The sequence below is a fragment of the Zalophus californianus genome, chromosome 4, assembly GCF_009762305.2.
Source record: "Zalophus californianus isolate mZalCal1 chromosome 4, mZalCal1.pri.v2, whole genome shotgun sequence".
In the NCBI taxonomy this organism is placed as follows: domain Eukaryota; kingdom Metazoa; phylum Chordata; class Mammalia; order Carnivora; family Otariidae; genus Zalophus; species Zalophus californianus.
This window is the reverse complement of record NC_045598.1, coordinates 115,380,907-115,399,351: the sequence shown is the minus strand read 5'-3', so window position 1 is coordinate 115,399,351 and position 18,445 is coordinate 115,380,907. Positions and strand designations below refer to the sequence as shown.

Genomic DNA, 18,445 nt, shown 5'->3' with positions numbered 1-18,445 from the left:
ATTTTTATTTTATAGATGAGGAAACCAAGATTTGTAGATTGATTCCTCAGTTAGTCATCTCCTTTGTTTCTTTTCTTGGTACATTTTCTCAGGAATCTTAAGAGTGGCATTAAAAGGGAGGGAAACCATGAAAAGGAGAACTGTAGGTCCTGTGAGAAAGGAATTCAGATTCCTTACTTGAAAATACATTCTTTTTCACGTAGAAATTGTTCTGTGGCCCTTAAGAAGTTTACTCTTAAGAAACAGGTTAATGTGGTACCTCCTATGCCTCACCATATTGGCTCTGCCATTAGGTTTTCTAGCAAACTGTCTATGTGAATTGTCAAGGTAAATTTCAGTTTAGTCCAGATAAGGTAATAATCAGTTCTTAAATCAGAGTAGATTGTATTAATGAGACTCTACCTTGAAGTATTTTAGTAGCTAAGTTGAATGAACTTTTTTTTCTACTTGAGTGTTTCATTATCCATATTCTTATTTATTTAGTAAAGATGAACAATTCTAGAATTAGGATCTCCCAACAGTCTCCTTTCAGTGCTAGAGCTCGTTTAATTCACAAAAGCCAAGTTTTGAGTCCCTTTTATATTCCAGCCATTATGCTAATCAACAGGGAACACAGATGCTTGAGATACAGCTTGACACTGAAAGGCTTGTAGTTTAGTGAAGACAGAATATGTAAGTAAATAATGTCACTTCAATGGAGCACTAAGTAATGTACAAGAGGAAAAATAATATAAAAGAGGTGGAGGGTAAGAATGGGGGGCTTAAGGAGAAGCTTTGGAGAGAAGGCTCCAAGAGATTTTGGAAGGATGCCTGGGAGTGTTTTAGTACAGAAGTGCAGAGAGGTTGATAAATGTTAACAAATAAAGATGCTGACTTCTGGAATTGTCAGTAATTTTTCTTGTAGATTGATTATTGCCCCCTGCTTAAGGGAGTAAATGGAGCACATAAGTCTGGCGCTTGAAGATACAATCCTGATTTGTGATCATTTGCTTTCTGAAGGAACAGACGTGCTCTGTAAAATGGAGCATTTGCTTTGCTGATCTGTATTACCCTTCTGGGCATTGAACTGGTGGGGCCAACACAAATCCTTCAGCCATCCTGTCACTGAGTCACCCTAAGGTATATTCATACTCTGGGGCATTACCCACTGAAGCCCAGTGCATCGGAACAAGGCTCTGTCAGATCTGCTTGTGCTACTTTATTGTATGCTGTGCCTACTGTGATGGACATGAGGCAGAGCTGATTGCATTTTTAAACTCTATTCATTATGGTTGAATATGGATTATATTTATTTATTTATTTAATTATTATTATTTTTAATTTATTATGTTAGTCACCATACAATACATCATTAGTTTTTGATGTGGTGATCCACGATCCATTATTTTCATATAACACCCAGTGCTCCATGCAGTACATGCCCTCCTTAATACCCATCACCAGCCTAACCCATCCCCCCACCAACCCCCCAAACCCGGTTTGCTTTTCAGAGTCCATAGTCTCTCATGGTTCATCTGTCCCTCCGATTTTTCCCCCTTCATTTTTCCCTTCCTTCTCCTAATGTCCTCCATGCTATTCCTTATGTTCTACAAATAAGTGAAACCACGTGATAATTGACTTTCTCTGCTTGACTTATTTCACTTAGCATAATCTCCTCCAGTCCCATCTATGTTGATGTAAAAGTTGGGTATTCATCCTTTCTGATGGCTGAGTAATATTCCATTGTATATATGGACCACATCTTCTTTATCCATTTATCTGTTGAAGGTCATCTCGGCTCTTTCCACTGTTTGGCTATTGCGGACATTGCTGCTATGAACATTGGGGTGCATATGGCCCTTCTTTTCACTACATCTGTGTCTTTGGGGTAAATACCCAGGAGTGCAATTGCTGGGTCATAGGGTAGCTCTATTTTTAATTTTTTGAGGCACCTCCACACTGTTTTCCAAAGAGGCTGTACCAACTTGCATTCCCACCAACAGTGTAAGAGAGTTCCCTTTTCTCCACAATCCCTCCAGCATTTGTTGTTTCTTTCCCTGTCCATTTTTGCCATTCTAACTGGTGTAAGGTGGTATCTCAATGTGGTTTTGATTTGAATTTCCCTGATGGCTAATGATGATGAACATTTTTTCATGTGTCTGTTAGCCATTTGTATGTCTTCTGCAGAGAAGTGTCTTTTCATGTTTTCTGCCCATTTTTTGACTTGATTATTTGTTGTTTGGGTATAAAGAACTTCTCAAACTCAACACCCAAACAACGGATTATATCTTTTCAACTCAGTGTATTTATTTTCTGAAGGCTTAAAGCTCCTATTTGATTTGTCTTTGTTTTGAGTTTCTCCCTTATTTCTCTTCCTTTCTATACTGTGGTAGTTACAGGAGCCTTTATTTTATTAAAACTTCCTGTTCCAAATTAAGCACCTGTCATTAAGAAAATGGAAAAAAATTTGATCTTTTTCCTGTTTATGAAAATAATATGGTCTTATGGTTAAAAAAAAGATACTTGGAAGAATATTAAGAAAAAGTATGAAAATTAAATATAGTCTCACTCCTAGATATGGAAGCCTATTGATACTTTAATACCTGTAATTTATGATCTTTGTTCTCTTTCTACATTGGGTATCAACTCTGGCTGAATTGTAGTGGGCACTGAAAACCTGAATGGTTAAGAGGGAGTCTGTATTATCATCTCTTTACAATTTGGGCAGATCATGCTTGGTGTCAATTTCTACAAAGAGTGTGCACTGAGGTTGGTGGTAGTGTGTGCGCCCAGCATGCACAGTGAAGGTCATGTTCAATGGGTTCTTGAGCTGGTTTCTGTGCCTTTGGCAAGTTGGCTTAGCCTCTCCATGCTTCAGGTTTGTTTATGTGTCTGGTGAGAGTAATATCAACAATCTTAAGTCCCTCATTGGGCTTTATGCTCATATGTTATTGTCCTTTGAAAAAATAAATGTGGGCTAAATGAATACTTGGCACATAGTAGGCCCTCAATAAGTATACATATCTGTGACTGAGTAGAAAGAGTAGGGTAGTGGTATTGAATTGACTGATATTTTTATTGGTTTCTTTATTAACTGAGTTAAATTCCTTTTTAAATTTTTCGCTGCTTTGCTTCGTTCCCATATTTTAAAGTATGATAATAAAATTCTATGATAGAATGTCTGCTTGCAGCTACTTCTGCATTGAGAATGAACTTACCCGAGAGTGTCCTACTCTAGTTTTCATGAGTATCTTAAGGTTACTGATATGTTAGAATTTTATTAAAATAATCCACTTAACAAAACTTAATGTGGAAAGCAAGGCTACAAGGAGAGAGTCCCTGTTTTCTGTTAGTGCATGGACTTTTGTCTAAATTGGAAACTAAAGTTAGGAAAACTCCATTTTCCTAACTTGTCATGAAAACTCTCTTTAGAAAATGAGATATATTTGGTAATTGCTAAATTGTTCAGAAAGTTGGTTACCCTCAGCTCAATGTCTTTGCAATAGATTATCCTAGAAAGATGACTTGGATCATTATTATTATTATTATTCTTTGTATGACTTTCAACAGTTGTCTAAGTAATTAACTTGCAAATGAATAGTATTTTTCAGTTTTTACCTACTTATCCTCTTTTGTGTGTTATATTTTTTAAGTTCAAATGTTTATTGTTCTAAATGTTGATGATTGTAAACATTTACCAAAAGTTATTTCTTCCGATAATTTGATAATAAGGTAACTTGTTTTTTTAAGATAAGGTATAGGTGTGGGAGAGAGAGCTGCTGTAACAGTCAGAGTCTTATTTTAGCCCTTCTGTTGTTTGAAAGAATAGATCTCTACACTTTTAACTTTTTTCCTTCAGTTTTCATAAGTTTACACTTTTTAAAAAAGATTTTACTTATTTTAGAGAAAGAGCATGAGTGGAGGGAGGGGCAGAGGGATAGGGAGAAGCAGACTCCCCACTGAGCAGGGAGCCCGATGTGGGCCTTGATTCCAGGACCCTGAGAACATGACCTGAGCCAAAGGCAGATGCTTAACCCACTGAGCCACCTGGGTGCCCCAATAAACTTACATTTTCTGATAAGTATTATTTAGATAATATAGTAAGTTCTGTGAGTTTCTAGTGAGAAATCAATTACTAGTAATTTATAGTAATGGGCTGAGATTTAATCTAAAGCTCAGTATAAGCTGCCTTAAATATAATATATATGGTCACTTTTGGTATCTGAGCTTCCCACAAACCCTGCTTAGTATTTTGCTCCTGCCTAGTTCCTCTTCCCTCTCATTGGTTTTCATTTTAGATCATTATTATTGTAAAATAAAAGGGTCATTGGAAGCAGGGATCTCTAATATTGCTGTATCATAGAAGAGAGGTGTTAGTTGATATTAATTGAATCCTACCTTTGAGATCCTCCCTCTGTCTCCTTATCCCTTTCCTTCTCCCATCTACTCTCTCTGTCTCTTTCATGGATTATCTATTCATCTGTCAGATGTTTACTAAAGACCAATTATGTAACAGGCAATGTGTTAGTTACTGAGCAAATGGAAGAATGAATAAGATAAAGATACTTTTTCTCAGGATTTTGTATTGTGTTTAAATGCTTGTCTTTAGGAGCCCCTGGGTGGCTCAGTTGGTTAAGTGGCTGCCTTCAACTCAGGTCATGATCCCCAGTCTTGGGATTGAGCATTGGGCTTCCCTGCTCAGCGAGAACACTGCTTCTCCCTCTGCCCCTCCCCACCGCTCATGCATGCGTGCTCTCTCTCTCATATAAATAAATAAAATCTCTAAAAAAAATGCTTGTCTTCATGCAGTGACTTCATGAAGTCACCATGAAGAAGGTTTACAATGTAAAAAGCTCATAAAGTCCCAAAGTACTAGGGAGCCAGACTGAGGTTCTTAGGGTTTTTTTCTTTTCTTTTTTTTTTTTTTTGACCTGATTTGGAAGTTCTCTAGTTGATTATTTACTTTATATGGAAATTTAAGAAGTACAATAGTATAGCTCTTTTCTGATTTTCCTTTCAGTATGGTGTATTAGAAAGAGTGTACGCTCTGGATTGGATAAGATGCAGGTGTGAATTCGGTGCTAGTTTGTTGAGAGGGTGGCCTGAACTCTTAGAGCGAATTTCTCCATCTGTGAAAGGTGGTTAGGAATACTTAACTCACTTCAAGATTAGGTAAGGATTCAGTAAGGTAGTAGGAGCCTGGCAATAGTAAATATACAATCTGTGCCTTTTCTCTCCAGAAAAGCAGAGAATGATAGCAGTTTGCCTCTTTAAATCCCGTATCTCTGTAAATTGCATTCTTGCTTGGTGTTGAACATAGGAAAAGATCCAATGCTGACCTGTTTGATTTAGAAGAGGCGGCATGAATATTTTACTAATATTTAACAAGATTTAAAAACCTTTTTTAAACTTTATTTACAGTTTCAGTTTGTACCCACAGCACATAGAACTAATTATTAGGCTAATTTCTGGGCATCTGTTATCTAATTTGGATTTCAGATTATGTAAAAGAGACTCAATCTCTTGGCAGGAATATTAGTTTTTTAGACCCTGCTGTGCTAAATCTGGGACAGTACAGTCATTATGGGAATATTCTAAGGGCTGAAAATCAGAAGAATGTCTTTAGATATCCACAACTTTAATGTATGCAACTGAGTTAAAATTAAGTCATTAGTAATGACATAGTAAAGCCATTTGACTTAGACCATCAATAGGTGGAAAAATGATGTGTCCTTTTTTTTCTTTATCATTCTCAAATTCCTGTAACTGTTAAATGAGCTTCACTGATGAGGTTGTTTAAGGATGGTCTAGTCATGTATTTTTTCCCACATCTTGAAACTTAGGAAGGAAATTTTTGTGCTGAAGACTTTAGGAAGCTTGCTGAGCTGCTGTGAGCTGAAAAAATTGCTATTTTTTTTTTTTCCATTTGGCTTGGTGAATTTTATTTTTGAAAATGTCAGTCTCACTTATTCATAGCAGGTGCTGGACTCCAGGTCTCTGCAAATGTTATTCTATTGGTTAAATGATTTGTCAATCTTTAGGTCCTAAAATAAATTAGTATGTTTTGAGTCTGTGACTGAGAAAGACATTGAAGATCATATTTGTTGTCTAGAGTTTTACATCTTTTTTTAAAAATTTTTTATTGTTATGTTAATCATTAGTTTTTGATGTAGTGTTCCATTATTAGAGTTTTACATCTGTTGTGAGTTTTATTTCCCTTTCTGGCTGTGCTTAGTCAAGAGCCTACGTAATATGTCAGATAATAAGATAAATTATATTTTTACAACTCAGTGTTTTCAAAAGAAATACCACCAAATTGGACTTGGATTTTTATTGGCTGTATTAGTCATAATGTTTAATTTACACCCCCACACACGAACACATAGACACAGACCTGCACATACCCACATCTTCCTGTGTGGGCGGTTTATAGTCGTCCGCCCTTCAGAGAGGTCCACCTCGTTTGAGTGTGTAGGTGCTGTTTTGCCTACTGCTTTAGCATGGAAGTATTGCTATCAAGAAATTTTATTCCCAAGTCTCTATACCTTATTCCTTGTTTCAGAGATGTATCTGTCTTGCTCATTAAGTACCAGGTTTGAGTGGGGTATAGTAAGACTGAGACAATTTTTAATCTTGGGGTGAGTGTTTATACAGTGGTACTTCAAGTGTGGTGTGCATGTCAGTGCAGTGCTGTGAACTGTTGGTTAGAAGCCTGCAGTGGTAAGTATAGAAAGTAAGAATAAGCAGTTAGAAGCTTACAGTAACTTGACAGAATAGTTGCATACCTGTCAAATTTAATAATATAAAATTTGAGCTTATATTTGCATGTGTTTTAAAATGCATTTTTCTAGAAAGTCATTTTTATTGTATTTTATAAAAGTATTTGTTCATGACTGATTGGAAGTTAAAAAACAAACACAACTGGTCTTCACAGATGTTTTGAGAAGTCCTGTTTTAACGTATAATTTCACAAGGCTAGCAGTTCTGGTGAAGCAAAGAGCTGGATTGTCATGTGATTCCTCTGTGCTTTTAGGGAAATCAAGATTTCTGCACCGTTACTTGGACAAAGACAAAAATGATATTTATACTTTTGATTTTGTTGAGGTGAAGATGTCATTGAGTTTTAGGGCCTTTAAAGAGTACACTGCTGCTGGATTATCTAGGTTTGTTTTTGGCAAATTCAGTTTCTTAAGTACTTTTCATAATCCATTCAATCCTTTTCATTCTTTATAATGAAATGGAAAGATGAAATTGAAACGTGTTTTGAAGGGAAAATTATAAGGCTCATTGACTGATTTGATATAGGGTTGAAGAAAAGGGGAGAATCAAGTATGACTAAGTTTTAGAGTACTATTATTTTGGAGAATTAAGAGGTGAGGTGGTTTTTAGAAGAATAAAATAGTGGTGTTCTGTGTTAGTTATTATATTGATTGTGTTTGAGGTTAGAGTTGAAATCACTAGTTATGATAATACCTCAAATATGAAGTTTAATTCTCTAGTCAACAAATACATAGTGAAAATAACAAAGGATCATATGAGCAAAAGAGTTTTGATATGTTTCTAAAGTTAGAAGAGAGAGTAGTAAGAAAAATAACTTGAAAAAGTAATAGAAAATTTAGTAAAGTAATAGGTAAAGTCCAAAGCAAAGGAAGAGGGAAGAGTATCAGAATGGGAGAGGGTATCAGAATTTAGGGCTCCCCACAGCATAAGGTCTTTAATTGAATTTCATTATGGTCAGGGAACATATCCTAAATTTCAATTCTTGGAAATTTGAGACTTGTTTTATAGCTAATCATATGGTCTGTCATGGTGAATGTACCATGTGTGCTTTAAAAGAATGTGTAAAAAAATTAAAAAAATGTGTATTTTGCAGATGTATAGTGTTCTATAAAATGTCAATTAAATCAGGGTGGTTGATAATGCTTTTTAGATCCTCAGTGATACTGATTTTTTGTTTAGTGGTTCTATCAGTTGCTGAGAGCAGGGGTTGTTAAAATCTCCAGCTGTTATTTATGGATTTGTCTGTTTTGCCCTTGAGTTCTGCCAATTTTTGCTTTATGTATTTTGAAGCTCTGTTATTAATACATTCGTATATGTTTTCCTGGTGAACTGACCTTTGAATCTTTGTGAGATGTCTGTTATTATTTGTGGTGTTTTTTGCCTTGATACCTACTTTATTTGAAATTAATATAGACATGCCAGCTTTCTTATGCTTATGGTTTTTAACCTATCTATGTCTTATGTCTTATATTTAAAGTTTGTCCCTTTTAGACAACATATATTTGAGTCTTGAATTTTTATCCTAATAATCTCTGCCTTTTAACTGGAGTGTTCAGTCTATTGGCATTTAAGGTAATTATTGGTATAGTTGAATTTAGGTCTAGCATTTTATTGTTTGTTTTTTGTTCGTCGTACCTGTTTTTTGTTCTTGCATTCTTGCCTTCTCTTGAGTTTATTGAATCCTTTTTCAAATTTCATTTTAATTTTTCTGTAGACCTTTTAACTGTTCTTTGTGGTGCTTTATTTCTCAGAGCTTGTTCTGATGTCACAATATATACATCCTTAACTTTTCCCATTAAAGTGAGTATTTTACTCTTTAATGTAAAACGTAAGAGCTTGTAATCACATAGGTCTCTTCTCTCTTTAACTCTATAGCTATCATGTAAATATATGTACATATATAAAAAAGCCCTATAATACAGTTTTTAACTTTTCCTTTTAACAGTCTTATTTGTATTGTGAAAGTGAAGAGGGAAAAATCATCTTTTATATTTATTCAGCTGTTTACCATATCTGCAGTTCTTTTTTTCCTGAAGATTCATCTTTCCGTTTGATGGTGTCATTTTCTGCCACCTGAAAAATTTCCTTTAGCTCAGGGCTCATCAGTCTGTAATAGCTCATGAGGCAAATCTGGCCCACCACTGGTTTTTATAAGTAAAGCTTTGTTGGAACACTGTTATGCTTATTTCTTTTTGTTTTTTTATTTTGTATGCCTGCTTTTGCACTGTAATGGCAGAGTTGAATAGCTGTGATAGAGACCTCAACACCTAAAATATTTACTATTTGGCTCTTAGAAAGTTGGCCCACCCATGCTTTAGCATGTCTTCTACCACAGGTCTGCTGGTGACCAGTTATCTTAATTTCATTATCTAAAAATTGTTTACCTTTATTTTTTAAAAAATTGACATATAATTGACATATAACATTTTATTAGTTTCAGGTGTGCAACATAATGATTTGATATTTGTATATATTGTGGAATGATCGCCACAATAAGTCTCATTAATAATTAACATCCATCACCACACATAGTTTCAATTTTTTTTCTTGTGATGAGAACTTTTAAAATCTACTTTCTGTCACCTTTCAGGAATACATGTGGTATTATTAACTATAGTCATCATCATGCTGTATATTATATCCCCAGACTTACTTACTTTATTTTATCTTTTTACAGATTTTATTTATTTATTTGACAGAGAGAGAGAGAGAGAGAACACACGCAGAAGCAGGGGGAGTGGCAGGCAGAGGGAGAGGGAGAAGGAGGCTCTCCCCCGAGCAGAGAGCCCGACGTGGGGTAGATGCCCAACTGACTAAGCCACCCAGGCATTCCAGGACTTACTTATTTTATAACTGGAAATTTGTACCTTTTAATGCCCTTCACTTAGTTTGCTTCCCCTCCCCCCCACTGCATCTGGCAACCACCAATCTGTTTTCTATGTCTTTGAGTTTGGGGTTTTTAAATTTTAGTTTTTTTTAAGCTTCTACATATAAGTGTGATCATACAGTGTTTGTCTTTCTCTGACATTTCACTTAGCATAATGCCCTGAAAGTCTATCCATGTTGTCACAAATGGCAGTATTTTCTTTTTTTTAATGGCTGGATAATATTCCATTGTGTATAAATACTCATATACCCCCATTTTCTTTATCCAGTCATCGTTCGATGGACAGTTAGATTATTCCCATACTTTGGCTATTGTGAATAATGTTATAATAAACATGGGAATGCAGATAATCTCTTTATACTCTGTTTTCATTTTCTTTGGATAAATACCTAGAAGTGGAATGGCTGGAGCATATGGTAGCTCTATTTTTAATGTTTTGAGGAACCTTCATAGTGTTTTCCAGAGTGGCTGTACCAGTTTGCATTCTCAACAGTGCACAACTGTGCACTTTTCTCCATAACCTTGACAACACCTGTTATCTTTTGTTTTTTGATAATAGCCATCCTAACATATGTGGGGTAATATTGTAGTTTTGATTTGTATTTCTCAGATGACAGGATATTAATGTTAAATGACATTCTTATGTACCTGTTGGTCATTTGTATGTCTTCTTTGAAAAAATGTTCAGATACTCTGCCCATTTTTAAATCATTTTGTTGTTGCTGTTATTGAGTTGTATGAATTCTTCATATGTTAACCCCTTGTCAGATACATGCTTTGCAAATATTTTCTCCCATCCCATAGGATACCTTTTCATTTTGTTTATTGTTGTTGTTGTTTTTTTCCTGTGCAGAAGTTTTTAAATGTAGTGGATCTAGGAGACTGTGTAGAAGCTTTTTAGTTTGATGTTGCCCCACTTGTTGATTTTTGCTTTTGTTGCCTGTGCTTTGGTGTCATATATAAAAGATCATTGCCAAGACCAAGGTCAGGGAGCTTTTCCCTATGTTTTCTTTTAGGAATTTGACAGCTTCAAATCTTATGGTTAAGTCTTTAATCCATTTTGAGTTAATTTTTGTGTGTAGTGTAAGATAGGACTCCAATTTCATTTTTTTGCATGTGGTTATCCTGTTTTCCTAACACTGTTGAAAAGACTATCCTTTCCACATTGAGTATTCTTGGCTCCCTTGTCAAATATTAGTTGACTGTATATGTGGGGTTTTTTATTGGGTTCTCTATTCTGTTCACTTAGTCTGTGTGTCTATTTTATGCCACTGCCACACTGTTTTGATTAATATAGCTTTGTAGTTTAGTTAAATCAGGAAGTGTCATGCCTCCAGCTTTTTTGTTCTTTCTCAAGACTGCTTTGGCTGTTCAGGGTCCTTCATGGTGCCACACAAATTTTAGGATTGTTTTTTCTACTCCTGTGAAAAATGCCATTGGAATTTTGGTGTAGGGATTGATCTCACTGATTTCCATATGCTAAGTTAAATCTCTTTCTGTGTTTATTTAGTGTAATTATTAGAAATATAATTTGCTTACAAAAATAAATTTAAAAATTTCATATTTTGGTATAGTTGACTTAGAATTGTTATTATAGGATTTTTTTTGGTGTGGTTGAGGGTAGGCATTTGACAGGTCTTACCATCTTGGTGAAAGTAGCTTTCTTGAGAGCTTGTTTTTGTCCCTAAGCCTGAGTATGGTCTTTGCTTAGAAATACTGGTCAATTCAATGAAGGGTTTATTTGTATAAATACAGTTGTACAATGTAGGGGTAAGAGTGCTGACCCCCTGTGCTGTTGAAAAATCCATGCATAACTTTGGACTCCCCCAAAACTTAGCTATGAATAGCCTCCTGTTTACTGGAAGCCTTACCGATAAAATAAATGTGGAGTAATACATATTTTGTATGTTATATGTATTATATATTCTTACAGTAAAGTAAGCTAGAAAGAAGAAAATGTTAAGGAAATCATAAGGAAGAGAAAATACATTTCCAGTACTATACTGTAATTATTGAAAACATCCTCATATAAGTGGACCTGCACAGGACAAACCCGTGTTGTTGAGGGTCAAGTGTGTTTAGAATTCCTTTGCTCTTTTCATTAAGTACTCTTATAAATAGAAAAATCACAGAAGAAAACTAGGGTATTTTCCAGGATGTCACAAAACTTTTCTGATAATTGTTCAAGCAAGGTAGTTTTTTTTTTTTTTATTACTGCCCTTTGTGCCTTTTAGGTTGATTGGAAGGGAGAAAAGGATGACTGACTGAGAACCTCTAGTAGATATACTTTAAGAAACACTCTTAGTATCCTAGGTACTCTAGGTGGCTAATGAACAAACGGAGAGTTCACTGGGAACTCTCAGGAGCTCAGGAGCAGGACTGTGAGAAAGGCTTTGATGGATTTAATTGTAAACATGTTCAGTGTTTTGAGGCTTGTCCAGGTAGTTTAAAATGTTTGGTTAAGCCAGGAAGTAAGCAAGGAATCAGAAGTACGCTTCTGTTATGGGACAGGTGTGCAGGAAAGAAGTAAGGGTCTGTGATTTGGTCATTGTATAAAGGAGATAGTTAACTTGAGAACAGAGGAGGAGGAAAGAGGGTGCAAGAGAAAGTTCAGGGATCTGAGAATATCACATATAAGAAATTACACAATTTGTTCATGTCTTTTTCTAACTCAGAACTTTCTAGAAAAATCAACTGAAAGAGAAACTCGCCAGGAATATGCTCTGGCTATGATTCAATGCAAAGTTCTGAAACAGTTGGAGAACTTGGAACAGCAGAAGTACGATGATGAAGATATCAGTGAAGATATAAAATTTCTTTTGGAAAAACTTGGTGAGAGTGTCCAAGATCTTAGGTATGTAATTTTTAAAATTCTCACAGGCTGGATATATTGGGCCTTGTTTGACTTTCCTAGTATTTTAAGAAAGTCTAAATTTGTTACTAACCATAAACTCAAAAGATTTCACTAAAACATTATGTTTTCTGTTAAGAATTAGGGGATATGGGGAAAAAAAACCCACAACAGAACTGGCTCATCATTATGGCAACAGTTGGTTATAGCTGTGTGTTATCTGTTCTCTCTTGGGGAGATTCCCACCATTCTCTTACCCGAAATCTGACTGGTTGTACTCCCACAGGATGTTGGTGTCATCCTAGAACCTCTTAAGAATCTCTCCCTAGTTTAGAATCTTTTTAAGCAGTACTGATTGTTAATTTGTGGAGGAGGTTTGGCCATAAATGGAAAGAGTATATTTTTTTTCCTGCTTTTGTGAAGTTCCTATTGGTGTAATTTATTTTTTATTTTTTAGAGAGAGACAGGGCACACAGTGGGGGTGTGCGTGGGGGGGTTGTGGGGGTGGATGGGTGGGAGGGGCAGATGGAGAGGGAGAGAAAGAACCTCAAGCAGGCTCCATGCCCAGTGCAAGCCCAATGTGGCGCTTGATCTCATGACCCTGAGATCATGAACTGAGTGGAAATCAAGAGTTGAACGCCTAACCAACTGAGCCACCCAGGTGCCCCTGTTCATTTTTTATATTAAAAATGATGCAAATGATGTACAATGCAGTAAGAAAAAAAAGAAACCTTACGTAGTTCAGAAGGTATTTCATGCTTCTTCCACATAGTTGTCCCCAACCTCATTTCCTGTGTTTGCTTCCAAAAAAACCTAGCCCTGCTCCTCCAGCATGTGTGTGCATATGCACACACACATCAACACACACACAAATGGGGTTCTGTGTATTCTTCTGGACCTTGTTCTATTTCATAATATATTGGTGGTCTTTCCTATAAACCTATGTATTCTTAGATTTCAAACTATTGATACATCTTTAGAGGAGAATTACTATCTAGAAGTAGGTCTTTCTGTGTAGGCAGTTTGGGTTTGGGAGCCAGGCTGAGCCCAGTTTGAATTGTTTGGCTACTTTCTCCACGTGTGGCTGTGACAAGCTTCTTGATTTTTTAAAGTCTCGGTTTTCTTTTTGATAAAATAGCAATAACAATTCTAGCCTTGTAGGATTTGTTGTGAGTTTTCAAGTGTCCAGCAAATGCCTTCAGTGTGTAGTATGTGTTTCAGAAATGTAAATTTACCAGATTATTCAATGCAGCTCATAATCCCAAGGCCCAAATGCTTTTATGGAGAGAGATGTATCACTCACATCAGTGGTTTGTAATGGAGTTTTGTGGAGGGAGGAAAATGATTTTTGTCTTTCTATAATTTTAAATATGAATAGGTTGATTGTAATAAAGTAGTCCAGTCAGCAGTAGACTTGCAGTTTTTCTGTTTTATAAGTTCATTTTAAAAGAATTTATTATCAGTTCTCCTGTAATAATGATTTAAGATCTCTTTTAAAAATAAATAAGATTAGTGATACTTAGCTTTCTAAATTATTTAATCCATGTTAGCCAATTATTATTACTTATTGATTTTTCATGTTGAATTTTGTAATTTGAAAAATACTACTGCTATTTACATTAAAGCTAATAGGGTGATGGGAGCAGGTGAAAGAACTGTGTCTCTGTTTTTGCTGTTATAGGTTTAGAATATTAATGTTAAATGATAATAGCTTGCTTCTTACACAGACTGGCCTTCCATTAAAGTAAATTACTTCTTTATTCAGCAGGACACTCTGTTCAACTTAACCAGCAAAATCCTGGTTATTCTGAATTACTAATTAGTATTGAAATGGCTAATTCTTTTTTAAGTTTTCACTTGAAAGGATGTCCAAGCATGTCCTGTCACTGTGTTTGTCCACTGGATAACAACATTAAACATTTTTTATATTATGAAACTTTGAATAATTGTTACTTGATACATAGTGAATGATTTTTGAATTAAATTGCGTTGCTGTTTGCTAAATGCAAAGAGGTGTTTTTGTTTTCAATTAATCTGTAATGTGTTAATTTAGTGAATTACCTCTGCAGTATATGTAATCACATTATGCAATATTATATCCATGTGTGTATTTTTATTTGCCTAATGTAGTATAGTGGTTTATGATATAGCATTAGAATATGCTATTTTATTTTATATTTAGGTAACATACTTTTATATAAGTTTACATTAATGTATTTAGCAGGCTGGCAAATACAGTATTTTAAGTGGCATGGTGGAAACTACTAGATTATCAGATATTTTGCTGGTATATGTTTATTTACTAGGATAAAGATTTGAAAGCAGGTACTCCTTTTAATATCTCATAATGAGCATTCAAATTGACAGGAGTATTGGACATTAGGACCTTGAATAAATTTCACATGATTTATTAAAAAAAAAGATTAAGCTGTTTAAACTTTGTTTAGTGGTAGTTTGTTAATGTACAAAGGTTTGTCAGTCTTTGCGGTTAAATTATCAGTAAAGATTTTGTTTTTTATTCTGAGGTATAATTGACAAGGTAAAAATGTTTTATATTGCTTAATTTTTGAGTAACTCTTAAATTCTCCTAAACTTTGAATTCTTTAAAAATTTTTATAGCTCATTTGATGAATACAGTTCAGAACTTAAATCTGGGAGATTGGAGTGGAGTCCTGTGCACAAATCTGAGAAATTTTGGAGAGAAAATGCTGTGAGGTTAAATGAGAAGAATTATGAGCTCTTAAAGTAAGTTTTAAATTCTAGTTTACTAATCGCTGTTGTTCCACATTCTTGCCAACATGTTTCTGTTACTCTTTAAAAAATTTTAGCCATTTCATGATTTTAATTTGTATTTTCTTGCTTCCTTATGTGGTTGGATACCTTGTCATCTTCTTATTGGTTATTTGGATATATGTTTTTCCAGAATCGCCTGTTCAAGCATTTAAAAAAATTTGTTAGGGGCACCTGGGTGGCTCAGTAGGTTAAGCATCTGCCTTCAGCTCAGGACATGATCCAAGCATCCTGGGATCCAGCTGCATCCGCGTCTGGCTTCCTGCTCAGTGGGGAGCCCGCTTCTCTCTCTCCCATTTGTTCTTTCTCTCTCTCTCTCTCTCAAACAAATAAAGTCTTAAATTTTTTTTAAAAAAGATTTTATTTATTTATTTCTTTGAAAGAGAGAGTGAGACAGTGAGAGAGAGAGTGCTCTTACGGGGGTGGGGGTGAGAAGAGGGTGGGGGTGAGAAGAGCACAGAGGGGTAGGGGGAGTGAGGGGAAAGAATCTTAAGCCCACTCCACACTGAGCTTGGGGCCTGATGCAGGGTTCAATCTCGAGACCCTGAGATCATGACCTGAGTCAAAACCAAGAGTCAGATACTTAACCGACCGAGCCACCCAGGCACCCCTAGGGCCTTTCAAAATAAGCATTGCCTCCCCTGGAATGAAAGAAAAACTTGAAAAAAAAATTCTTTTACTGTCATTTTAACAAGGTTTCAGAAGGAGGAGAAGAGGTGTATATATACACCTGCACAGTGAGCAGTTTTAAGCAGACCTGTCTCTGTTGTTTATACCTATTTTCCATGTATTACCATAAAGGATACATTATGTTTATTTAAACATTTGGCAGGCCAAAGTGTGAGTGGTTGATAGATGTTGGCCGGACTGATGGAGAATATATAGGGAATCTTTTCAGCATTGTTGTGCTACTTTGAGCTTTTAACAACAACATAATGAGCTTGAATGATGCCTTTTAAATCTAGTTTTTGGAAAACTTGAATATAACAGGGGAGTTTTTTTTTTTAACAAATTACTACTAAAGCATTACATGTTATTTTTATTATGATACACTTAAAGAGCCTTTTGAAGTGCATGTTCTGTTTTCTGTCATTAGGTTTTAAAATTTTATGGTTCCTTCAAATTACTCTTTATCTTCTTATGAGCTTTTGTGATTTTTCTAAATAACCAGAAGCAATGACATGTAGCACTTCAGTTTTAGAGAAATTTGAAGTCATTGTTCTTAGTTTCCATTCTTTTTTTAAGATTTTATTTATTTATTTATTTTACAGAAAGAGTGAGTGCATATATGTGAGCAGGGTGGGGGGAGGAGCACAAGAGGGACAAGTGACTCCACGTTGAGTGCGGAGCCTGACGTGGAGCTCGATCTCATGACTGTCAGATCATGACCTGAGCTGAAATCAAGTCAGACACTTAACTGACTGAGCCACCCAGGTGCCCCCTTAGTTTCCATTCTTATAAGTTATCTGTATGGGGATGATTGGCAAGGAGGGGCATGCTAGTACTGCCCTTCAAACTAGCTGATAAAATAGATACAGAAGAAGTCTTTATTCTGTTACTAAAAAAACAGTGAATACTAGCCTTCTTTTTATCTGAGGAGAACTGTACTTACATCAGGCTCTGACCTGTTTTTCCAGGTAATTCCAAACTTAGCAAGTATACAATGTAAGTTCATTTTTCCTTTATCAACTTTAGTATGATAGTATACAGAAAGTACTTTGCAATCTTGTATGTTATAATTTTGAAATAAGTATGTATTTTTTTTTCTTATTTAACTTTTGTTTTAATGGGTCTCAAAATTCTTTGACAGATTTTTGGTCAAGTTGTTTCCATTAAAAAGTACTGATTTTAAAAACTAATAACTTAAAACTGCCCCCCCCACGCACAAATGGTCCACAAAACATTCTCCTTTCCTTCTGAAGGTTTTACGATGTATTGTTATCATTAACCAGTCTTTTACTATTAAACTTAAGTGGCCAGTTGACACAAACAGTTCTGAGTATTTTGAATAAGGAAATATTCTGAAATATAAGAAACCACGCAGATGATAATTTAAGAGAAAAGCAAAAGCTGAGGGAGCAAACAAGTTTTTAAAACAGGAAAAACATTGTGAGAGAGAACAAGAGCAAATTAGTGGCGTGATCAGTCAGAATAATAATATAAATTCTATTTTGGATTTGAATAGACACTTTCCAAGATTACATTTCTAGCAAATGTCAGAGTCAGATTTCACATTTGGTCTAACTCCAAAGCTGTGATGTGTTGCTGTCTTGATCCCATTGGAGTGTCTGACAGAATCTCAGCTTGTGGTTAATGTGGTGTTAGAGATTTGGCTTTTGATTGATGAATCTATTGTTGACTTAACAACTATATTCAAAGATGAGTTGGAGGGAGCTCTTCTTTGCTTACCACAGAATCTCTTTTTTTGAACCTATTCTTTTGAAAATTTTCATTGATGACTTGAATATAGAAATGGAAAGCATGCTCAGTTTACAGATAATAATACAAAAATATTTTCATTGTTGATGAACATATTCAGTGGGCTAAATGGCCCGAAGGGATGGCCATTAAAATCATTTCTGTATTTTCTAGATTTGATTAGAAACTCTCTGTAATTCCTTCACCATTTTTTTGAGTCTAAGACTATATTTTTTCAAATGTTAATGGAGAACTTGTTAAAATGCATATTCTAGCTCAGTAGGTCCAGGGTTGAGTCTGTGATTCAGCATTTCTAAGCTGATACCAATGCTGCAGGTTTGCAGAGCATATTTTGAGTATCAAGGATCTCAGCCATATGGAGAATGGCTCAGGTCACTGAATGTGGTTTAAGGCAGGCATTGCTAAACTTTTTCTGTAAAGGCCCAGAAAGTAAACAGTGGAGGCTTTGTGAGCCATTCGGTCTCTGTCACAATTACTGAACTCGGTACTATAGTGCTAAGGCAACTGTGGACAGTGTGTAAACTAACGAGTGTGATTGTGTTCCAATAAAACTTTATGTACAAAAACAGGAAGTTGCTGGGTTTGAACTTCAGCTGTAATTTGCTGGCTTCTGGTTTCAGGTATTCAGAACAAATATTCTGTTCTGCTTTTAAGGAAACTTATGTCAATATTTTCTTATTTCCTAAAATGATATTGTAATAAAATTTCAAAATAATAAA

General features: G+C 35.3%; 1 protein-coding gene across 5 annotated transcripts in view; it reads left to right on the top strand.

The window, feature by feature from the left end:
* Nucleotides 1-18,445, top strand: part of ATP6V1H (ATPase H+ transporting V1 subunit H) — a 124,043-nt gene that overhangs the window by 54,519 nt on the left and 51,079 nt on the right. For all 5 annotated transcript variants that reach the window (XM_027610489.1, XM_027610497.1, XM_027610466.1 and 2 more), the window contains 2 exons: nucleotides 12,322-12,500; nucleotides 15,117-15,242. In XM_027610489.1, the coding sequence (XP_027466290.1) occupies nucleotides 12,322-12,500; nucleotides 15,117-15,242 (305 nt within the window). The remainder of the gene's footprint in view (nucleotides 1-12,321; nucleotides 12,501-15,116; nucleotides 15,243-18,445) is intronic.